Source organism: Hippichthys cyanospilos, chromosome 7 (genome assembly GCF_059441005.1).
Source record: "Hippichthys cyanospilos isolate Australia breed blue-spotted pipefish chromosome 7, RoL_Hcya_1.0, whole genome shotgun sequence".
Taxonomy (NCBI): domain Eukaryota; kingdom Metazoa; phylum Chordata; class Actinopteri; order Syngnathiformes; family Syngnathidae; genus Hippichthys; species Hippichthys cyanospilos.
Window position 1 is genome coordinate 15,136,396 of NC_142375.1, and position 26,099 is coordinate 15,162,494.

The 26,099-nt window shown below is 37.6% G+C and overlaps 1 protein-coding gene and 1 long non-coding RNA gene across 3 annotated transcripts in view; one reads left to right on the forward strand and one right to left on the reverse strand.

Moving 5' to 3' along the window:
- The window catches only part of sgcz (sarcoglycan zeta), a 257,610-nt gene that overhangs the window by 140,389 nt on the left and 91,122 nt on the right, over positions 1-26,099 (forward strand). For both annotated transcript variants that reach the window (XM_088419719.1, XM_088419720.1), the window contains exon 2: positions 13,029-13,238. In XM_088419719.1, the coding sequence (XP_088275845.1) occupies positions 13,029-13,238 (210 nt within the window). The remainder of the gene's footprint in view (positions 1-13,028; positions 13,239-26,099) is intronic.
- Positions 3,433-25,113, reverse strand: LOC148421218 (uncharacterized). Its single transcript, XR_015866170.1, has 4 exons — positions 25,036-25,113; positions 13,155-13,254; positions 11,734-11,811; positions 3,433-4,987 (listed from the first exon to the last, which is right to left on the reverse strand). It is a non-coding gene; the product is annotated as an uncharacterized LOC148421218 (long non-coding RNA).

Below are 26,099 nucleotides of genomic sequence, written 5' to 3' on the forward strand. Positions count from 1 at the left end.
TTCACTTTCGTTCTGACTCCTGCGTCCAAATTCTGCCCCTCACGTCACAAACAGTGAGGACGTATGGGTTTGGTCAATTACTATATTTCTTAATTGGAACAATGCTTCATGGCAATAAGTTATAAAGCACTTTAGATGCCCCCTTTCGAAATGATGCCACATTTGTAAGGATGCATTCAGTGGATGAGCAGCAGAGCTCAGTATGCCTTTATGCCCATATGAAATGTGCCTTATCTTTTCTGCCATTGCCAAAAATTGTATTGTCCTGTTTTGCCTGACTTATTTGAGCTTCAAGGATATTCAGTTTGTGAACTGCATTTTGAAATGCCAGGCTCTTGTGTTTGTCTGGGATTCTTCTAGGATCCTGGTTATTAAATAAATATTGAAATTGTCAAACTTCAGTCTAATCTTTGTCGCCATGGGCTAGAGTGGGTTTTGGGTATCATTGCAGACACACGCAGCTTGCCACAGTTAAAAGTCGATGTTTTGTTGCGGACGCAATGCAGCCGACTTGATTCGCAGCAAATCAAAGCGACGCCTCTCATTTCTTTTAAAAGAGAGGTGCACAATCCTTGACATGGCGGGAGTAAAAACAAGATTTGCCGGAGTTGAAAAGTACAAAATCTGCTTGAGAGTAACATCAAGCAGAACTTCACTGGCAAGAAATTGGCCAGGAAGATCACAGATCTGTGAAGTGGGCACTCCATGTGTCAATGCCCACCCTTTTCATAGCTGTGCCGCAGTCAAAAAGGTGCTAATAATAAGAAGGGAAAAAAAAGGAACATTATAATGCATTTGACAAAATGATTTCTAGAATAATTCAGAGCATTTGATGCACACAGTTTTTATAATTATGATGAGAATACGATGACATCCACCACACATAGGCTGGAAAGTCTGGTAATTTTGCATTAGATTATTGTTAAATTATCTGCGCCAATAATTAATGTTTCACCACCAGGCACATGTCAAAGAAAATACTATTGGTACACGGCAACATCACGCCAGAAGGATAAAACGGCTGCGTGTTGCTGACCATTTCACTTTTCTATCAGCGGTTCAAGTTGCGTGCCTTTTGTTAAACATTCATTTTCAATTGCTAGAATCTGTTCTACACCATCAAAAAACGAGAAGCCATTTGACAAAATACAGTACTGTACATCTGAGAGGGTGAGATATTTGTATCTACAAATGAGGGCCTTGGTTAATGTAAAGCGTGCACACATTTTCCAATGAGTTTAATTATCAAAGGGGAAAAACAATTAGAATGATAAAGGAATGGTATTTTTTTTAAAGAGAATAGCTTGCGTGAGGACAGAAGTCTCGGATTAATATATTAATTTTCTTATCTCAAACTACTTTTCTATTACATGCCAACTTTGTCCGTCAGTTTATTGCCCTCATTCCATTTATTGTGTAGTGCTCACAGGTTGACATACGAGCAGTCCACAGAGAAATTTGGACGTGAGTGACTGCTGGACATACATCACACACATCATTCACACGGCATACTCGCTCCCACTCTTTGGTCCGAGCTGTGAAAGGGTGCTTTGAGCAGAGCTGCGGGGCTGACAACATAAGACTCAATTAGGATGTCAGAAAGAAATGCAAGTAGAGTGAATGATGGCCATGGAGGTAGAAATGTGAATGGCGCATGGGCAATGATAAACTATGGTGAAGAGGTGTGGGTAATGCTAAATACTGAGATAATAGTATACTGTCCTACGCTTACGTAATTACGCACTTAATGAGCAGAGTGATTGATCTAATATGAAGAATAAGACAATGAGTTCCGAATCATCACTGATAAGACCAAGTGAGCTATTTAGAGTATGTTTGAAATAGAAGCGTTTATGCAAACGCACTTTATTTCACAGCCGTTTCACAATATCATTTTAGACATTCGATTGATTAAATGGAAAGAATGACCTCAAAAATGGTACAAGTTTATGGCAGGACAATTGAAAGAAGTGATTTGTTTTAGTCTTCAGGTAGCCAGAGAAATCAGAGTATTATAAATGAATTTTATATTTGAATTTAAAATCAAGTCAATTTGTCTAGCCACTTAAGAGCCTCTGAATGAAATGGAAATTATCTACATGTACTCAAACTGTCTGTGTGATTATTCCATCAAATGATCAAGTAATTGACTCCCCTACGCAACCTTTCTTCATATATATCTTGGCAGCATGTGTCATTGAGTCTTTAAATGCAGGAAGCCGGAAGCATGGCTAACTCCAAAAAAAACAATAGTTTAATGAGGAAAAAAGACCAAAAACCAAGGTAGTGGACAGAACACAAAGTAACTACCAAAACCTCAAAAATCAATGAACTGAGAAAAAGCTTATTACAAAAATAAACTAGGGCCAACGGACTCGGGAGAAAACAAGAACAAAACTAACCAGAGACCAGCAAAACTTCAACCGGCTGAGTGCCGAGATGACAATACCCTGAAACCAACAACTAACGAGACAACACAAGACAGCTGGACAGGAAACAATTGTCGGAGGGAGCTGATTGGTCAACATACAGGGGCAGATTGACAAGGACAGGTGGACACAATGACACTGACGAGAGACTGTCAAGGAGAAGTGAAACATGAACAAAGAAAAAAAACAAAAAACTCAGATAGCCCACACAATATCAAAAAACCCACAAAATCCACACGTACATGACAATTGTTATGTTGTTTGTATCAGGAATCACGACTCCTCCGGGAGGGAAGAACAATTATTGGATCCGAAATTCAAGTCACCGTTATTGTGACATACTCCCTGGGATACTTTTAAAATAAAAATGTACCCTGGCATTCATATACATATATATTATTTGGTATTGTGAGGTGTTTATTTATTTTTTTGGTTCATATGTTTTAAGCCCTAGCTGCCTTTTCACTATGTTTAACACCATGTTTTACTGTCATGTTTCGTTATTATTATATCCCATGAACTGCCTCATTCAGGAGAATGTGCTATGAATGTGTAAGTGTGCGTGTGTGTGTGTGTGTGTGTGTGTGTGTGTGTGTGTGTGGTTGTTGGGGGGGTGGGCGTCCCTCACTGTACAAAAAGAGGGAGAGAGTGTAATGATGGAGAAGGCCAGCATGGAGCAGGGTCATAAAGCCTATGTGCTGATTCTGTCACTGGCAAAGATTTACACACTTGCACATACACAGACACACACTTTCAGGCGGCGTCCATCACACCTCTTCCAGCGTGCCCTTGGAGAGTCTTGCCATCTTCATGCGATCTCTTGGTATATTCCCCTTTGTGTCAGTATCTGGTACGCACACGCTACCAGGAAGGCCAAATATATTGTTGTTCCGCAGCATTTTCGATAACACAAGAAGAGAATGTCTTCTTTGCCCTTCCTTCAAAGTCACATCTTCTTTGTCTGAATCACAACTCACACACAATTCTTAATCCAAGCAATTTAGCAGTTAAAGGCTTCCTCTTGCCAAATATTTTTTAATGTACGGTCAGGATTCCGGCTGACTGTGAGTGGCAGCTGAAGTATCACTGCTGGTGTCACTTTTGTTGCAGTAAGGAAGTTGCATAAATCACTATTTTAAGGACTTCTTGAGGAAACCTCCCGGCATGTCTTCAGCCTTTAAGTGGGACGTGAATAGCTGGAATAATAGGGTATAAATGGTTGCAATAACACGAGACACAACAAACTCATGTTTATTACACGATTTGTTCAGTTATAAAAAAAATAAATAAAGCTTTCAAGCAAGTTATTACTTTCTTCCTCTGCCATTTTATCAAGGATGAATGAAATCTGACCGTGATCATGAGGCGTCACGCAATCACTATTTTTGGGGCTGATCGTGGTCATCGATCTGCAAGATTAAAACCGAACATCATAAAAAGCAATATGTGCAATCGTGTATTTAAATTACTTGTTTACTTCTTATAAACTCTTTGTAGAGCATTTATGAGATATTTATAGAAATACAGCTTTTTTTGCCATAGTATCTCAATATTTGCCATGCACTGGTAAAAACACATGACTTTGAAACATCATTTAAGAACTGTCATACATGTAGTGAAAATTCAGTCATGTAAAACAAAAACTAAAGAAATATTGGAGGTAACAACTTATGTAATTACTGTATTGTAATTAAAATACATCAACAACTGAGTAATGCAAATAAAGAACTGGTGCAAACAAGCCCTAAATTCTAGTGTAAGTAAAAGGTTTATTGTTTCCAATGAACCAATAAATGACATCATTGATCGTTAGGCAAATTAGCTTTATATCGCCATAATAGCCGATCACCGATGTCACTTAAAATGGTAAATATCTGTCGATCATGAGCATGGACATGAGCACCATGCAAGAACGGATTTGTCATCATTATATGTTAAGCCAATACAAAAATAAGGATCAATAAACTTCTCCAACGAATTATGTTTAAGCACCGGCCGCTCCATCGTTGTGTTTTAATTCTGGTTCACTGATGTAGGAAATAAGATTACTCATGCGAGATCTGCAATACCTTTGTGAGATCTTGAAATACTTTTTTCAAGATTTCCTGAAAGTATTGCAGGATCTTGCAAAAGTATTGCAAGATCTTGCAAAAAAAAAAAAAAAATCATTCATGTCCCTTTAGGGGCTTCGAATTAATTGACTACAGTCAATGTGAACCTCTAAATAATGGTGAATATTGACCAATTGGGTACAGTGTATCCAAAGCGCAAACACATCCAGTCTGAGCTATTTCTTATAACCTAATTACTTTACTAGCAAAACATTATTCCATTTAACATTTCTAAGGTATGGATCATTTTCCCTTTTAAAACTTTAAGCTGTCAAGAAAAACAGGGCAAAGTTCCCGAAATGGCATTTTTCAGTCATCAATTTTTAGTTTATGTATGTAATGTAATGCATCTAAACTGTGTAAAAAGAATGCTTCCTCCATTCCTCTTGTTATGCCTCCCAAATTTTCTCTACATCCACCGCCATCTGCTAATTAGTCTCACGGGTCCTGAGAAAAGAAAAAAAAAAAAAACATCATTGGACAGAGATAAATCTAGACAGAGACAAATGAGAACAAGTTTTCACACAGGAGATTCTATAAATAGAATAATATCATTTAACACCAAAGCTGGCTTTGTGTTGGACCGGCATAACTTCACTGATGAAGAAGATTAAATGATGAAGAGAAACACATCTGTAATTAAAAACATTCAGGAACAAACGCAGTCTTTCTCCGCATCAGCCAGCTTTTCCTTCCCATTTTTCACAAGGGAAGACTGATTTCTTGAAAAACAATTGTAATGACCGTGCTAACCAATGTGCCACTTAAATGTGTGGGTTTTCATGTACATTATTTGTATGTGCCTTGCAGTTTGTTGAGGGAGGGGTTTACGCCGTCTCTTCCCAATGTCTTCTTACTGTCAGCTGGGATAGGCTCCACCTTCCCAGTGATCATAATGAGGACACCTGAGAAAATAGATGAATGGATTTATCTATAATTTTAAAGGATTTTTTGTGTTGTTTGTTTTTTCCTATACTGAGCTGCTTCAGGTCCACCTTATGTCTGGAATTGTTTGTCCAAATGTGAGCAGCTGCTTTGTTTTAGGCTGCATAATTTTGTACCTTAAAGTTCTCTTCACAATACGCCTGCAGAGCAATCTCGTAAATCTGCTGAAATAGTTAACGCCTCACCGCACAGGAGGCTTGTTTGCACGTGTTCTGATTTCCGCACACTGTTTGTGTTATCCTCTGCGTTAGATGGTGCCTGGAGAGACAGTCTCATGTTGTAATTGTTTGTATTTTTAGACACTTGTTTTGTTTTATTTGCTTGTGACCTTGTTTGTTTATGCTACGTAAGCCTCTGCTTGTTTGACAATGACAGCTTTGTCCAGTGGCTAAACACCTGATTCCTCATACACTCATATACACTCAATGGAATTTCAGCCAAATTTTTCAGGCATTCAACGTGTATTGATGCATCTCCTACACTCTATTTAAGGCGCATTATTATGTAAATTCAACCATTTTGGAAGTTTTTGAACATGTTACAATGTTAATTTCTCATGCTAAACACCCAAAAATGGTTAGTTTCCTTCACTGATGGATTTCTAATGAATCCTCGTTTATTCTGAGCCATGAGCACCAGCCCACTTGAGCAGATTAAAATGGGAATGGTATGGTGACAGTGTGGCGGAACGCCCATGTACCTTTACACCACCTGCTGAACCACAGATCCAGGAATAAAATTGGGTCCACATTATCCCAGAAGCCATGACAGTTTTTGCTTTTTCATTTTGCAATGCAGTAGATACGATTTTACATAAATTTGGCCAAATAAAAAACTGTTTCATTTATTAACTAACATATTTTTACTGTGCAACATGTCATGTCAGAGTGGGAAAAATGTGCGTTGGGGAGCACAAGGCCAGACAACCGGCAAGTGTTTGTCACCGTCATCATTTCACAGAAGATACAACTTTCTGAGTGGATGTGCTATAAAATTACAAAACAAAAGCTCGTGCATTTTCCACAGTTGGGAGAGGCCATAGCTATAAGTACACTTTAGCTTAATTGTATGGGAATGACTGTGGTTTGATGAACTTATACAGAACATTCATGCTGGATGTTAATGGGGCGTTGTTCTTATTCTACGAACTTTCTACTATCTTAGATTTTCCTGATGTTGTATGTTGATACATAGATAGATAGATAGATAGATAGATAGATAGATAGATAGATAGATAGATAGATAGATAGATAGATAGATAGATAGATAGATAGATAGATAGATAGATAGATAGATAGATAGATAGATAGATAGATAGTGTACATACTTGTTTTGGCCTGTGCTTTTGAATTTGAAGAGCTTGAGCGCTTCAACGTCAATCTAAATATAAACTCTTAAGTTTCCCCCGTCATAATAAGTCCCAGTAAACATGTTTATTCTTCCTTTCAACAAGGGAATGTTTTTTTTTTTGGAGTATCCATCTCAACTACTGTGTTCATGTACATGATGTCGCAAGAAGCTGACACTGAAGAGGCCGATGGAAGATAAACAGAATATCAGACTTTTGAAGGCCAACTATTGATTGGATATAAGAAGATGAGAGGAGAGTGAGGCTGCGTTAGGCTGATTGTCAGCCACATTGGATTGCCCCAAGCACTTCACATATACCAGAAAGAATAGACCTCATGCATACTAATTACACATTTCAACTAAGAAGCTTAAATCGTGATGTGTGTTCATCCAGGCCTTGTTCTTCATCCATCAACTCCACCTATATATCCTGCTGTCTAGCTGTATACCAAATTTACATACAGTACTGGACTGTGCACTTTCTTTAGCCACCCTTTTGCAAAATTCAGCAAAGCAGTGTCTGACTTGACATTTACCTCACACCCCACATGCATTAATATTCCTGCGGTTACATAATGAGACAGCATGACTATGAATCGGTGTCCAATTCGGGCCAGGCTGCAGTGTTTTGCATCAAAACTTTTCAACTTGGGGTTGAGATGCAGAGTCATATTGCTAGCAAGGATGACGCGGTGGGATCTGACAACCACTTTGGAGAACTGCTTGTTTGGATTCTGATCATGAGATTCTGTTAACGGTTTCTGAAAGCGTTTTATACTAAATGCATATGCCAAGATGATGAAAGATAGCCTCAGAAAATATCATCTTCCCTGTACTGTCATCTTCTGTCAGTGTATTAGTTTTTTTTATCTATTTTTTTAGTAAACGAATGCTGCTGATTTTATTTCATCTTTGATGGAAAGAAAAGTATTTTGTCAAATCCTTTCATCCCCTTTCACTATCCTTCTCATTTTTGCATGTGTGTGAGTGTTTAGGATATGCTTATTTATAAAATGCATCAGCTGAATCAACAATGATTTTAAAATATGATTCTAGGCTGTGTATTATCTTATTTCAGCAAATGTACCATAAAAATTAGAGCTAGTTTTTGTCAGATTTTGTCTGCGTATATCTAATGATTCTCCCAGGCCTCTACATTTTTCTTTATTAGTGTTTCATTTATTTTTAATTCACTGAGTTACAACATCTATTGCATAAAAGTGGCCATACAGAGTGTGAATGAGGCCAAATATGAGTTGACAGACTCATTTTAGAAACGGGGCCAATTTTATGTCTTCTTTTCAGATGTTGCTTGTGCAGTGGTCCAAGCAGACAAGGAGCAGTTCGCTGAAGGAATTGTCCTACACAATTTAAGCATACTTTAGTTACAGTGTCCATTATCTCTCAAACTATTCTCAACTCTTTGAACTGAATTATAATGCTCTGAAAATAACATACGATGCGGGGCCCACACATTTGCACCAATGTGTGCAAATATATTAACAGCAGTGATACATTTGAAAAACGTGTCTTTACTCACATAATTTTATCTTCACATAACATATCAATATTTACATTTTGTGAATGTGGAACATTCAGTATGGCAATGCACCAGTACACATGTTTTGTTTTACTACCCCATTGCATCATGAGTACTTTCCGTAATTTCATATGACGGTTCAGTCACCCTGTATATATGTTAGGTGAAGTGGAATAAAGCCCCTGGGGTGTAAAGACAAACACACTAGTAAACCAAAGCATCCTGAAACAGTTCTAGTCAGACTGGTGGTGATGCAGTAGATTATACAAATAATTTACCATGAACTATGCACCAAAATAAATGTATCGTAGAGAAGGACAATTAGAATACATCAACACCTCCTCTTTCAATTAAACAGGATCATTATAAAGATGATTTACTTCACAGCTGTGTTATTATACTGTTCTCAATTAGTAAAGGTGGCAAATTTATAATGTAGGCATATTGTCATCCACATAGCATAATTGCCTGATTCAAAACTATCAATAATAAAAATAAATTAATAAAGTTTTAAATCACAGATTTTTTTTTTTTCCCAAAAGACAAGATTTAAACGTGTGGGACACTGTTACAAACAGCTTTACCAGAAGTGAGAACAAGTAATCAAAAGGAAGAAGAGAATAAAATTCATGCATGTGTTCTAAGAGTTGTGCTTTTCTTGTTTTCCAAAACATGTAACAATCAATTTGGAAACTATGCTACGTGACCATCGATTATCAACACATGAACTTAACTAAAGTTTGGCTAAGATTTACCCTTCATTCTCTAAAAAGTATAGAAACGTCAGCATACATGTTTCAATCATTTGTAATCAAACTATTATATTTTTTTTAACTATAAGGCAACTTAAAATTACCATATATCTTCTAAAATTGAGTGTGTGCCTTATTAGGAGCACTCGTTCGATGTTGAAACTGAAGTTGAATGAAATTAGACTCATTTTCTATACGGGTGTTATATAGTGTGCCGTATATATGAGCAAACATACATTATTCATACATACTATACATACATATACATACATACATACATACATACATACATACAAACAACCAAACAAAATGCACTTACATTTACTGTACAATATATACCAAATATTCATACGGTAAACGAACCAAATTCGTATACATACATGAAATTTGCCCCTCAGTTCATTCCAGCTAGGTATTTGTGTCAGTCGTGTCGATTGTTTAATGTTATTCACTGAGAAAAGCACATGATTTCTATCGGAGGATGGAAAGGTTGGCAATACAATCATACAACCAAACTACGGCTGGAATTCACTTCAGTTAACCAGTTAACATAACCTTCTTGTTTTTAGTGTCTGAGAGGAATCAGGAGCATCTGGGAGATAATGAGGCGCATGTGGAGAGCAGGTGGCCGCTATCACCAATCCAGACTCTCCCGTTAATGTTCATCCACCTTCAATTTTACCTTATTTTAGGAAGGGGGTAATAGCCAGGACAATAAGAACTCGGGCTTGTGTTTCTAAAAGACAAACGGGGCCCCTGTAGAAATGAAGATAATAGGTTCATATGTTGTTTGAGATCAATAAAACAAAATGGAAAGTCAGTGCTTTTGCTTTGTTTTTCCTCAAGACTAGCCAAGCGTCAGCATTTCTGGATTCCCATCGACGCTTGTTGGTATCATTGCAAAAGAGAATAGAGAAAGAGTCTTTCAGCGGAAGGAGAAAACTACTGATTTGTTACAGACATGCAGCCTCAGCAAAAAGAGATATAAACATGTGTGAGAGAGACAGTGATGAAGAGGTGCAGAAGAAATTAGGAGGTGAATAGGAAGCTCGAGAAAGCGTGTCTGGAGCGTTCAAGGTAAAGAGAGTTGTAGAGGCAGAGTCGGACACAGATAGGCTGATAGTGGTGCCTTGTAGCCGGTGTCCGTATCTCCTGCCACGATGAATCTTGCTGCACGACAACTAATGGACTCAACGGTACTCTGGTGTCTTATCTTCCCACTCTCTCATTCCCTCTACTCAACATCCACTTCTGTCGTACTGGCTACTGTCTCTGCTTTATCCTCCGACTCCTCTTTCTCATTCTTATCCAGCTCTTAGCGCTGTACTTACTCATCACTTTCAGATTAAGCCTTAATAGAACAAGGACTTTAGACAAAGGACATTAAATTGTTAAAAAAGAAAAAAAAAAAAGTATGTTTATGTTTAAAATCACTAAAATAAATACAGAAAAGCAAGGATTTAAAAGAAGTTAAACAATCCAAGTAAAACAGTCCCAGAAGAGCATGGGGATCAATATTTAATGATCAATTGAGTAGATCATGGATCCAATATACGATTCCCTCTTTGGCCTCTGTCCCTCTTTTGTATGTTGCTAACAAATTCATAATAAAAACAAAAATAATAATCATAAAATCAGGTAATACTCTATGTAAATCAACTCTAACAATAATAGTGGCTGTGACAGAATGCTGTATACAAAAGAAAATAATACAGTCATAAATAGCAAACATACAAAATTGTTTTCCAATTAAATCACGTATGAGATCCCCATTATATTGTCGTTTAGTAGTTGCAGAATTTATTTCTACCTATCGTGTGAAGCTGACTGTATATGAGAGAAAAGAGCAAAATCAAAGTCTCTGATGTTCATTATCAGTGCACTGGAGTCCTGAATGTCAGACACCTACATTTCCAAATTTCAATCTCAGGGCATCAAAGTGTGGGGGGAATGCATCTAATAATATAATTTAACCTAGAACAATTGAATACCACTTTAATCTACGGGAAACTAAAGGTTATTTTCATTTTTAAAAAAGTAATACATGCATTTTTAATTATACAGTATTGGCTTGTTTGCTGTGGTACTGTATTTGAGTGAATAAAAAACAATATTTTATGTTTCATGAAATAATAGATGAATTAGCTCAAGTGTATCTTAAGCATGGAATTTATCCAGACATTTCATAAATACATGAAAAATCTATACATATATGAAAATAAAAATAAAGCCAACCAACTGACCAAGGCTAAGCATTCCTCACCTCCCCTAACGTATAGCTTTTATGATTTAAATTGCAGTCCATCAGGGCAAGTGGGTCCCACCATATTGTAGAAGTTAAAAATAAAGTTGGATAATTTGAGACAAACCCTTAAAATACTGTCCAGATTCCCTGATGCTGCATACATAAACACAATCTGTGCACTCGAGATGAAGATGAAACCCTGTAGCCAGGTAACAAGAAAAAAATCAGGAAGTCAAGGCAACATGTCAAAACATCCATTTCTCCATTTTATACTACTTATCCTGTTCAGGGTCATAGGACAGGCAATTTAAGTAACAGTATGCACTTCATCATCCATCGGTCCATCAAATCTAAGGCTTACCTTGTACTGTTGGAGTCCATCCCAGCTGGCATAGAGTGGGAGGCAGGGCCTGGGACTGATCAGCCTTCAATCACAGGCCTGACATACAGAAACAGACAACTCACATTATACCTACGGGCAATTTATAGTCTTCAATTCACTTAACATGTGTTTTACTTCTGGGGGCGGGGTGTAGTACCCGGAGACAGACGATGACAGCAAAGGAAAGTCAAAAGCAAAACTGCATCCAGTGAAACTTAAACTGAAGTCCAGAACAGAATATTTACATTTTTAGATGTCACATGTAAACATTTTCTAATTTGCGCAGGATAATCCAGTCAAGCACTTGGTCATCCACTTAGGACAAATAAACATCTCTCTTAAAAAGATGCCCCTCATTTCCTCTCAGGACAGGTAATGGCTTTTAACTTTAATTACTTCAGTCTAAATTTGATATTACTCACGCATGGATATTAAAGCTATAACTGCTGATCCCATTTGGACCAAGTTGCTTGAAGGCTACAAAGTAACAGCCCTGAGGTAGTCTATCAGATGAAATAAGGTGTGGAGTCTTTTAGAATGTTGTAAAGTTTCATTGCACAATGAAGAATCTTATGATATTTGGGGATATATTAGCTTGTTTTTTTACCGGTTGTGGTTCTGATGTAGTGGTAGCTGGTTGTTGAAAAGTGCGTTGTTTATGCAGTATTTCCTTCAGAAAACTGTAACCCTGGTGGTCAGGGATGGACTAAGTATTTGGGAACTATGCATTTCTATGTTCAGTCAAGCTGCTCGTCGAGTTAGTCCTTTCATTTGTTTCAAAATCCGTTTTAAGAGTCAGGCCTACCCTGACTAGTCACCTCCATCAGTATTTGTTTACAAGTGTTGTTTGTGGTAATACAGTAATAGTTATCTCCCTCCATCTACAATTATCTATCTTACTGTCTCTGTTTCTGCCATTAAATTGTTGTATAGGCAATATACCTATGCAATAAAAAAGTGAAATGAAAATTTAGCCTTGTATGATTTCCTTGTATTGAGACTTGGCCAAGCAGGATGTGATCGTGCAAGGTAATTATTGTTACGCTATGTTCCGAGGACTCTTAAAAGATTATTATTTGTAAATGATTATTGTTTGTGGTTTGGAGGCGGTCTCGTCGGTCTCATTTACATAGAAGTTTGACAGCTGCTGCCAGAAGATTGTGCGCACTATAATCTGTTCATCTTTTCCATACCTGTTCCTCCACTAGTTGAATACAGTCCAGAAAATATTTTACACCACTATTCAATAAACATCATGCATTTGTCTGCTTCAGATGACTCAGGAGCAATACATCCTGGCAGCACAGCCAACCTCCCTGCACCAGCGGGGATCGTCAGTGTGCGGAACCCAGGTGTACCCTGCGGTGGGAATCTACGGCTGGAGGAAAAGATGCTTGTACTTCTTCATCCTGCTTCTTGTCGTCACCATGATTGTCAACCTGGCGCTGACCATCTGGATCCTCAAAGTCATGAATTTCACTCCGGTAAGAGGCGAGTTGTCTGTGTGTCATTAAAATGACAACATGTTATACGGTTCAGTGCTCATCAAGGAGTTTATGCGAGAACGCTTTTAAGGGTGGTTTAAAGGGTTTGCTCTAAGGTAGGAACAAGGTTGTAAAATATCTTAACTAGTCATTTTTTTTTTGAAAACTTTATCTAAATATATATACAGAGTCGGTTATAATAATACAAATTCTTTTTTCCATTGTGCTGCTTGTAATGCTTTGGATTAATTTAGCTCCTATATGGCTTTATTGCTTAGTTCTGGAACACAACTAATCAAAACATGGTACAAATGGACATCAGTAGTAAAAGAAAAAGAAAATCTGGATCTAACAACTAAACTTTAGTTACTAAAGAATCTAATCTTGGGTTGCTCTAGCCTTATTCTAACCTGGTGTTCTTTCAAAATGATTTGGATACCACTGGAAGTAGAGCAACATTTCTACAACACATAAAACTTGGATCGGTAATCAGTATTAGTTCATCTCCTTTGAGCTCGACTCGATAAGCATGTCATCCAAAGGTTACAGCTCCCAAGCAACCAATATCCCATATCGCCTCAAGGCCAAACTTGATGGCTGGTATGCAAATGGTGCAGTATTTCACCTGGCTTAAGTTTCAAGATATATAAGAGAATATAAGAGGAGCAGTAAAAAAATAAAAGGAAGGAGGGAAGTCGTTAAAAAATATGTATGCCTACGGGAAGGCAGCCAGCACAAAGTATTAAAAGAGCAGAGGATATTTCATAGGCTAACAGTGTGAAAAACAATATGGAAAACCACAAGATTGGAGTCATAAAGGCACGAGGCGAGAAAAGAAAACGACGCATCAATAAAAAACAAGTCGACATGGTATAAATAAAGCAGGATATTAATACAATATATTGTGAGCCGTATAATAAACTTTTTTTTTAATCATCATTAGCAAAAGTATGACAATATAGTTCGGACTTTGCAGAGCCTGTAAAGTCATTTTCATGTTTTGATTCTGAACACAAAAAAGTTGTGAAAGATAAATGCTAAAAATGTGCAGACTTGAGAAGAAAAATTGTGTTGAACGTTTTTAGACCTTCTCTGCTTGGACGGACCTGCTACCGGTCCTCAAGCCAGGTAGCTCGTTCAGTGGGACGGACCGGCTTAGCGGACTTGCTCACTAGCTTCCACAAAACAAAGACACTTCAATGGATTTTTAAAATTTTGTAAATTTGTCATCGCACAGAGAACAGTGCTGTTAGGAAGCCTGCCTAATTTGAATGAATGACCATCCATCCATCCATTTTCTAGAGCCGCTTATCCTCACAAGAGTCGCAGGCTTGCTGGTGCCTACCCCAGCTGACTTCAAGCAGTGAGCGAGCAACACTCTGAATTGTTTGCTAACCAATTTGGTGCCTGCCGATTGCAGGGCACACAGAGACGAACAACCATTCACACATCCAATAGCGGCTAAGGACAATTTAGTATGTCCGATCCACCTGGCATGCATGTTTTTGGAGTGTGGGGGGAAGCCGGAGTGCCTGGAGAGAACCCACAAGGGCTTGGGGAGAACATGCAAACTCCTCACAGAAAGGCTGAAACAAGTTAGATTTGAACTCGGGTCCCTGAACTGCCTGATGTGCTAACCACTGCGCCACAAGCCACACATATGAATGAATAATATTAAAAAATACTTACGGCAAAAAGGTGTTAGCTGGTGATTCACCATTTAGCTGTAGATGCCCTCAGTACTGGCGATAGACACATGCTATTGTTTAACTCCCCTGTCTATGACTTCCCTAAAGCTTGTTCAACACAGGGCACTTCATTCGGTTTACATGTCGTGCAGCCAACTTTGCACAATATAATCTTATGACATTGTATTATTTCATCGAACCAAGCTAAATAGTACTTTCAATTTGTGTGCATGCGTGCAGAACCAGGGTCTTTAAACGTTAACGATGATGGGAAAATCGGAATGCTAGTCCCAGTTCCAATCGATCTTGCAACTCGATGCCCACCCTAATTATGTATCACATCATAAATATCCACGTCAGTCAAGAATGTTTGAAGAAATACAAATGTGAAAAACAGTGAGTGAGGAAAACTAGAGTCTGAGCCGTGTGAGTGGCTTCATTATTTCTTGATAAACCACATTTAAAAATAATCAAGATATAAGGAAGACAGAGAATTTTCTTCCCAAAACCGCCTTCCTCGTCACCTGCATTCCTCATAGGGCCACTCGTTACACTAGGTAACGTTTTTGTAATAACACATAGATTGACTGCGGTGTGTAGTGTGGTGTTCATTCACAGGTGATCAATAGATGACTGTCTTGTGTCGTGAAAAATGACAATATAGTACAAAATAATACAAACTACCTATTTCAGTACTCTAAAAAGTAGGAAAATAAAAGCTGAAATAAATCAACACATAATGCTGATGAAGACAGCTGGTTTTGGTGGAAATGGGTTACATGAATTGTCTTACAATTAATTAAGGATGTACAGTATGGCATGCATGCTCAGCAGCTTCCTTCAAGCATCTGCCTTCTTGCTCCATAGAGACGCATTGATTGATTTTATTGCTTGCCAGAGTAAAAATAAATGGATGATGTGTTGGCAGGCAAGTGTTGGAACATCAGAACCTTTCAGTTGGACTCACAACATTGCACTAGCTAAACAGGATCACAAATGTTTGGGTTCAGACCCTTTGTATCTGCTGCTGCTACTGTGCCAATAAACGTTGTCAGATATTGCATGAGTAGAGCTTTGGCGTTTTGCATTGTTTCTATATTGGACCTTTTACAAAAATTTGAGTGAAAAATATAAATGTTAAAAGTGTCTTTAAATAAATGGGCTTTTCAGATTTATCTCCAGAATGGAATTATTCCTAAGGTAACTGGTTTCCAACTGGTAGCAGTGCTATTTTGAATTATATGTTTGTTTGTTTTTCTTATTTTGTTCATACTGAAAAAAAAGCGGACCAATAAGAGATTTGCTTTTGAAGGGACAGTTTGGGAGTAGATCGTGGCATTGACGTCGGCCTCAAACTGTATTTGAAAGGCATAGTGAGTCAGCAAGGATATTCAAGTACGCACATTGTGCCAGCATTTATTCAGCACCTGCTGATGTGTGTCAGTGAGAGCCTGTCTATTCATGCATTCGTGTGTGCCTTCCTCTTTCAAATATGTGAGCATTTGCTGCATAAATATTCATTTTCAGCTGACAGGCCATCTATTCTGTTTTCCTCCTCAAGGTTGTGCTTCAACTTTGCAGTTTTAATCACTCATCACCAAACTGATAAAATAGCAAAGTGGGAATACAAGTGAATGGTTATACAGTATGTGACCCACTCTGACATGAAGGTCTGCATGTTGGCGGATAAAGTTTTGCATAAACAATTAAATACTAGTTGTGTGGAGAAAAAGTATTTATTTTTCATTTTTTCCAAAAATACCCCACTAAAGATCTTTATTTTCACTTCCAGCAGCCAAAATGTTAAAATTGTAGTCCAAGTGAATGAAAATAAGAGATTTGTTGACGATGCACATCATTTTTATTTGACTGGTCAGCACGTAACAGTAAAGCTGTCTCTCGATAATCCGGAGCTTCTTTCCTCATACGTCCTTTCAAAAATGCTTTTTAAAAGGCACATAGCAAGTTATACAAGATGAAAATACACCATAATGTTACCCTCAAAATCGCACAGACGTGATCAGCAGTGTTGTTTACATTGTTGTCGTCTATGACCCGGAAATAAGCTGAAAATCTGCCAAAATTCTCAGGAAATATTCAGTTGAATTACATCACAACTATCAGATCCATACCGAAGCCTGCATGGATCTGAGGACTTGTCTACACATAGACGGGATTCTTGCAGATGGGAAGTAAAAGTCTCCGTTCCATCATGCTTTATTTCCATCAAACTCAAATGTTACAAACCCTCCGGCCAAAGCGGAGATTTGCCCAAGCCTCCGGTTTTGTGGAAACATCTTAAACTGAGCTGCGTCATCCCGCTACTCTTTTTCCCACCAAAGAGGTGATGTCAGAAGCGGATGTTCTTTCTGATTGGACACGTCAGAGGCGGACAGAAATTGGTAGTATTACTGCCGCCTAGTTATTTGGTATGCTTGTACACAAATTTGAAACCGCACTATGCGGTTTCGTATAGACGAGACTTCTTTAAATATACAAACAACATTGATGAGGGGTAGACTGCGGAAATAAATTAGCCGGTTACATGTAGACGAGGCCTGACATTCTTACGGAAAACAATGAATTCTAGTGGCCAAAGTTTTTCGTCTCAGGTTGGGGTTATTCACAGAGTGGAAGGCAATATCAATAGCCTAAAATATCTATAGGCTAAGTACTATCTACCTCTTACATTGTCAACCTTAAAAGGATAACATTTTGCAGCTGGATGGCTACATCCATTGCTTCATCAAAGTTTTTAAAATCGAAGAAGATCAATGTGCTCCATGACTGGTCAGCCTCGGCACCAGATATGAACCACATTGGGCATGACTGTGGTATGAATAAAAGGAAGCACGGAAGGCGAAACTGAATAAACTCGATCTCTTCCGGAAGGCATTCAGGCCTGCTTTCTTTCTGATTTAACAATTACCGGTAATTGTATGAATCATTGCCTTACCAAATGGATACACAAGCTTGTGGCAGTCATACAAGATATTAAATATGGCTCTCCCAGCAACACTACGTAAGACACTGATGTTATGTAACTTATTTCTATATTTGCATGAAACTATTCATTCAATTTTCACATCAGTCTTTGTCGGGAACAAACCTCTTTCCGTGCCAAAATCTGACCTTTCTTTGTTGATTAAATGATCACTATCAAACATAATTTTGGGTGGTTAGCTTTCATATGAGGTTCATCAGTTTATATGCTGTTGTTTCCACAATGTGGCTATGTGACAAGACTTTTGTCAGGGACCTTAAGGTTAGAATTACAGCATAAGAATCAATAACAATGACCGGCGTTGAATATACCACATGAAATAATAAAATAAATAAAGCCATTCTAGCTTTCAAATTACTTTTTCTCGGGCAAGAAATGCCTATAATAGACTTTTATACACACACACACACGCACACACACACAAACATATATATATATATATATATATATATATATATTAGAGAGAGAGAGAGAGGGAGAGAGATACAGTATATTCCTGTATATTGTACAAGCAGGAATGGACTGGAATTGCATTTCACAAAATGGCATTACCGCATAAGGATGCGATAGCAAAGACGTTCCTGGAAAATTATTATGATGCTTTCAGTGTCAGGAGAAATTCATTTGATTTTCTTTTTTTTTAATGAATGAATTTGAATGAAAGGTAGGAAAGGCCAAAGCTTTCCGACTCATATGGAGAACATTGCCTTACTGATTTTTAGCCAGACCATTGGAATTTGTTTTTTTCTTCAGCTAAAAAGGGCAATAGGTACATGATCTCAATTAGTGACCAAGCAGCGCTTTACTGTCATGGCTGCAGTAGCCATTTGTGCCCACCAGATTTGTGTATATGTTCACACTTGCCAAGAGTAGTTTAAGTCCTTTAGAAAATATAAGATGATCTCTCTTGGGAAAAAGACGGAAAGCGTAGACGTGTGTACTGTGCATATCTGTGTTTATTTGTACGTGTTTAAAAAAAAAAAAAAAGTGGGTTATTGTGCACGCTCGGCTTCTCCCATCCATCCTCTGCCTGCAGGCTCCTCAGGGATGCAATGAGCTGATCTATTTTGCCTCATGATAGAGTGGAAATGAGTGGCTTTTCTGGAAGGACGGGAAGGCTGAGTGTGACATATTTGAAATGACTGTGTGACTGTCAGTGGTCTTCACACGTGGTTTGCTTACTGCTCAAGAACACATAGAAAACCAATACATCTTCGATTCATAGTTGCGCTGCTCAAGAAATCAGATGTCATTATTTCACTAGACATGTTGAGTAGTAGGCAAAGCACAAGGGGGATCAAACAGACAGCCACCAGTCTTGTTGGCTGAAGAACCGGTAATGCTCTGAACTGGTATTACTGCAGACTGAGAAGATTGGATTGGTTGTACACTTTTTGAATACTTTAATCATGCTTCTGGAATGATTTATGAGGCAATGACACACCCAGACACTATCTCTAGTAGTCCCTGACATAAGTTGAGTTTGAGATCTCTGCTCCAGGGTAAAAGCAAAAATCCTCCCCAAAAATTCCAAACAAAAACAGGTGACATACCAAATAAAGATCAAACAGGTAAAAAAAATACATATATATTTCCTTCATCCTTTAACAGAACTCTTCCGATATTTCATTGTACAATCGCCACTTTGTACCTGTTGCAGTTGTTCATGATATTTGTGGGTTACCTAAATGTCCATTGTGGAAATTTAAGAAAATAAAACTCATTTCTGCTTTTTGCACTATATTATATCTTAACATAACAAATCATAACATAAACAAATCAGATGAATTTAGCCAAGACCCAGAAAGGCTGCTGTTAAAATACAACAACAAACAAACAGACTGGATAAAGAAATGTTCTGAACATATTTTTTTTATATATTTTAATATTTCATGACAACTTTAGCTGTATCAAAGCACTTTACAGAACACATGATGTAAAAATTTAAAAATATTGCAATCATAACAAACCAACAACGTATATATTATTCACATTTAGTTTGTTCCTTAGCTCTAGGTCAAGAAGCATTTAGTGTCTGTAACTATTGTCCCATGTACCAGACTCCATGTGAAGCCTGCCGTTGACTTCTAATAGGGACTAACGGCTGTCTTTTGGGAAAATTGTCTGGGCCAAAAAAAAAAGAAAAAAAGAAATGATGTAGCGTAACACTTAATGGAGCTCGAATTTTGAATCTTGACAGGTATTTGGTACAGACCTTTTTCTACATCTGCAAGGGAAAGAGGAAAGCAGCTGACCTTCCTCTTGCTGGTTCCCCAAAAATGGGCAAGGGATTGGCTGACTCAGACTTCACCAAGTTTCACCAAGCTGTAACATTATATAGCCCAAGCAAAAGAAGAAATCTGTCACCAAAACCCACCCGCACAAAATAAGATAACTATTATCGATCTTATCAAATGCCTTCTTTTAGTAACTTAAAAACACTTGGGGTGTCATGCTTTTTTAGGTGAAGGAAGCATGATCTGACAATCGCTTGCCTCACCTGAGGTGTTGATCTGAATGGTAAATTTAACTTTAAAACTGCCTAGATGGCACCTTTGATAAAGGTAGAGTCTTATACATTCTTTGTAAGCTGGAGCCTGCTTACCAGAGAAGCAGCTCAAGTTTAGATAACAGCATAAATGCAAAGCACCCAGCTGCAACACCTGAAGCAGCCAACGATAGCAACAAAGGTACTAATGCAGCAAGCCATAGCAAAGCTATTTGCCTCAATAAACTTGAGAACACCCCATGTTTGAGCTGCTCTCCAAAAAACAGGATAGAAGATGTATTATGTTAGTTATTTTCTAATTTGGTGATTGACAAAAGAAAGTAAAATCATTCTTCCTCAAAATAAAAGGCTGTCGCTGGCACTTAAAACTAGTCTCAAATATAGCTGAAGGTAAATGGCTAATGCCACTCTTTTATTCTGTGCGGTTTTGTTTTGTTTTTTTCTCTCTCAAAATTATAGAAGCGATTAAAAGGTGAGTAATTAGTTCAACCAATTCCACATTTTGATTAACTTGCCAGTTTGCTTCTCTCTTGATAGCACTTAGTTATTTTTACCTGTATAGTGATTTGTATGCTTTCGGCACTAAACAAAAGTCTGATCCTTTCCAATCTTCCATCACAGTTTCAACGCGTTCAAAGTACTCGTATTTCCTCATTATTCTTAAAAGGAGCATAGCGCCCCTGAAATGGTGTTTTCATGTTTTATCATGCAGGAAATTATTGTTCAACTGTCAGTAGAAATTTGGCATGGGTAGGCGACTAATTTTACGCCCGCATTGTGATGGTTAGTGAAACCAACAGGACATCTATCATCCTGGATGAGTCTGAAGTTGAGGCTTTTTGAGATGTAAATTACATCCAGTTCAGCAGCACTAACTGTGTCATTGTGATTCTCACCTGTGAGTTTTGTTTTGCTCGTGGCTATCCTATTTTACCTAAACTCCATGTGTCCGTTTGAGCAATAATTCACTTAGATTCAATCATGATTGTGGGTAAACCTCTCCTTTCATGTCTATTGCTGGGTTAATCTTGTAATTAAAGCCACCCACAATTTTGAGGAAGTTCTAATTTCCCACCGTCCTCAATAATAAAATATATTTGCACTATGGGTCTTAAAAAAATGCATCTGGAGGTAATGTTTACATCACAAGAGATTTGTTTGTCTCATGCGATCAGCTTGCGTGTACATGAAGTCAGTCAAAACAATGGTTTGCCAGTAGTGTTTTTTTGTTTGTTTGTTTGTTTGTTTTTTCCAGGAAATGCTCAAAGTTTCTCCAGATCCAACTTTGGCAATTGCACTTTAGTGTGCTCAGAGCTTGGTTAAGTGTGTGTGCTGTTCAGTGCTGTATTAGCACTGAAACCTGCTTTACTCAGCTCCTCTCCCTCTCAGCATCATTATTGCTCTTCACACCTGCACACTAGAGTTTATTGCATACACACACATGCGCACACACATTTTTCTCATTTTGTCAGTAACAGTGCTGACCTCAGGTAATGGCAGAGTCCAGCGTGAAATGTACTGTCCGTCTTTGACACACATACACTCACACACACAAACACACACATCAACACACGCACTTATACACAAAGAGAGGTTAATGTCACATAACAATTAGACTTAGAGTGCTGACACACTTTAATTGTTTACGTAGTCACTTCATATGCGGCTGGATGCATAAACACAAGCTGGCCTACACACCCATACACATGCATACACACTTAATGAAATGAAAAGGACATTTTCTGAGTCTCTGACAACTCTCTCAATACAGGGAGTGTTGAATGAATCTTTGTGAACAAGAGATAACTGTAGCCTACATTCAAGTAAAATGCTAATGAAATAAGTAAAAACAAAGGCTGTATAGAAAACAGTTTATATAACCTGACCTATACTGTAACTTACACTTTGAGTATGTGTTGTTATGTTGGCCTTCATTTTTGGGGGGAAAAAAAAGGAAACTGTGTCTCATACATTTATGGAAGTACATTATACGATATTTATCAATGAAAGCTTTTTTTTCCTTATGGTTTAACAATATTTGCCATGCGCAGGTAAAGACATCATTGACACAATCAAAGTGAGGTAAAACAAAAACCACTTGAGACAGAAATAATGGATGCAACAACTTACTGTAATTAAATTATTATATCATAAATAAATTCTTTTACAGGACCAAACTAATACTGAAATAAGGAGCTGATGCTGCATCAAATGTTTCTATGAGTTTTTAAAATTAAGTCACACTAATGCAAATAAAATGCAAAATGTTGCCTTTCAAAATCTTTATGCAACATATAATTCCCAGAATGGCTCACTGGCATTATTGATCGCTCAGCAAATTATGACATTACAGCTGATCATTGATTTTGCACAAAATGGCAAATAGCCAGACATGATCAAGCCAATAGGAAGTAATAGTTGTAGTTTTTATCATGTTAAAATTCCATTTCTATTATATTCTCAGAAAATATATAGTACATATGTAACCCTGAATGGAACATTGTCTCTAAATATTTACATTCTTGGTTACAAAACAAAGAGGTTATACGTGTATTTGAGTCCACAGGAACAAAAAAGTCCACACGCACACAAAACAAAGAAATAAAAAAAAACATGCATACACAAAGCACAAGATTACCACCTCCGGAAAAGCAAAGATTTTTTTTTTACAGTGTCAGCAACATTTTTAGTTTGATGTTGGAAACGAACATAAAAATAACTGATTTGTGCTTTTATGCATAAAACCAACCGCCTGTGACAGCTAAATTTGATTTAGTCAGCACTATGGTCTTATTATCTTCAGTAGCAATATGTCAAAAAATGACACGAAAAACACACACGATGAGTCTAACGCGTTCCTGCACTGTATACAGCTCTATAAGATCTATGGCATGTGTGTTTGTGTGTGTGTGAGGTGAGGTTTTTTCTTTTAGTGTGCCTTTAATGTATGTGTAGGGATGTGAAATAGCCATCAGTCAGCAGTTTTATACTTGTTATCTCTGCTGGCACTCGATCATAGATATTAACAATGATAAATAATGAACACACACTCATCTTTCAGGGCCCCAGAGTGAGCGTGTGCATGCGTGTGTACTAAGAGGAGGAAGTGTGCTACTTGAAATGTTTGTCTCGGAGTGTCTTAAGGGATCCGGTTGATTGTGCTTACTTTTATGCTGACGTTCTTGTTTGCGTGTTATTTCCTGTTTGTTTCATGCGACGAGATGCCGAGGTGGCAGAGCGCTCTCGTGGCTACTGACCCAAGTAAAGAGTGCTCCGTCAAATTAGTGGCACGATATCCCGCGTCGTTGAAACGCTGTTAACCCTAGTTTGTAATCAATGCTTGGTTGGATTTGATTAATCAGCCACATATTACCGAGCCAAAATGATTGCCATTGACATATTTTTTCATAAGTTATGGCGTTTTAAAACAAAGAGATAGATTTCTTAAACAGAATGGTATGCTGAGACGCAGAAGAAGTTATAGTCGAGCGAGCCGCTGCAATTTAAAAGGGAATCTATCTCTTTATGAAGTAAACTGTGTATGAGGTGTGACAATAAAGAAATGAGACTTTTGCTGCCAAGCTCATGACTCAATGCAATTTGGTTAACTGCTTGTACGTATGACTTCAACAGTTCTGCTTTAATATTAGTGTCTGTCACTCTGTGGCTGAGGCTTTTATTTAGTAAACTTCTTATCATGCCAGTGGCAGAGGTGGAACTATGATAAGGAAAAAAAAACTCATTTTATTTTTTTTCTTTTTTCTTTGGTGAAATTAGCTAAATTAGGTTTTTTTTGTATTTTTTCCAACCCTATGGTTGCTGTTTAAACAATATATTGGTTCCTGTTTAAACAATATATTTTTAATTTTGGCTATTCTAAGTTAATGTAAATCCAAAATAGCTAAGCGATCGGCTGCTTAGCTATTTTGGTCATATTTTGGTCGTATGACATTGCAACCCCCCCCCCCCCCCCCCCCCAAAAAAAAAGTCATACGTCACTTGTATCATAAGTGAAAATTATGATGGGGGGTTCAAAAGATCTTTTCAAGGTGTTTGATGGCATTTAATCACAAAACCAGACTATTTAATCACAAATCCAGACAGAGAGAAAAAAAGATGAAATTCCACATGGCTGTAAATTACAGTACTAATAATAATATTGATAAGATATGTTTAGGTTTGCAACTGATGAATACATATGACTGAATACATATATGCAATTTATTTTGTCAATTAATCAATGAACCTAAGCCTAACCCTAACCTTAAAAAATGACATTTTTTTCTCAAATTGGTCAATCATATAAAAACAAACTATTTTTCATTGTTTAATTATTATTGATATGTATATATCATATATAGACAGTGAAACAACTTTACCTTCTCATCTCATTTCTTTCTTTTTCATTTTTTTACTATGATAGTTAATACCGACAAGCATCATCACTGTTGAGCTCCTTACTCCAGCAGTCTCCTTATGTATAAAACGAAAGATTGCCAAAACGGTTTCACCAAAAATAGCCGATATGCGACATGTTCTCGGCATAACCAAGCCTGAACCGTCTCTGTCAGTAAAGTATTTCAGCTCCATAATTACCGTTTCTCCGCCTGGATAGAAGGCTTCCACGCACAGTGCGCTATTACAGCTTAGTTGACCATGTCACAGGAGGAGAATCCCATCTTCAGCGAGTACAGAGCAGTGACGCAGAGGGGATCAGCTGTAGATCGGCTTTGGTCCTGTCATGGCCAAGCTGCGCTTCAGTGGCTGGAGCAATTTTCGATGGATACAAGTGTATTTCTGGGAAGCAGACTTAAGAGATGTTCTAATGTTACAGAAGAGGATGGCCGCTGTCTGGCCCATGTGCTGAACGTCTCTCTCGTAGGAGGATCATTCAGCGCTTGTCCTTTCACTTATCTACAAAATGTCATGTATTTTACCTTGGGTTATTGGCATCCAGAAAAAAATGATGCATAGACCATAAAGACACATTCACATCTAAGTGATACTGAATGATCCAGGTAAAAAAAAAAAAAAAAAAGCTTGATGAATCACATGCAGAGAAAATAAATGTTTCATGGTGGGTTTTTGTAGGCTTTGTTTAGATGAGATTAAGTTGTGGCTAACGTTTTCCCTGTGTCCCTTTTTTGTGTCTTTTCTTGCTCACTTAGGTTTTTCTTTCAACTTATTCTGGTCAATCAGCTCCCTCCCTCTTTTGTCTTATAATGTTGCTTCTTTTTAGGTCCCTTGTGGTGTTTTATCTTATTCTTTAGCTGGTTAAACTCCTGTTTGATAATTCTATAATTCATAAATTCATGTTAGGCTTGTTCTGCTCCCCTGCCTTGCTAATCTTGCTTGCCTACATTGCCTGCATAGGTTTAAAAATAAATACATGAAACTGTAATTACAATGCACCTCTGATTATTGCATAAGCCTGGTTGTACGGCCCCCGAGTTGACCAATTCAGCTATCATGGGGCATATTTGCTTAGTTAACCATGCATGTCATATACAATTATTACAGAAGAATTGCTGATGTATGGTCTTTTTTTTTTCTTTCAAGAGGAGTGTAATATTTTTCTCGTAAATGTAACTCATTGAAGATTATTTTTTGTCAGCAGTTTCACGAATCATAGATTTAATTTGTGCAGCAAACAACAATGT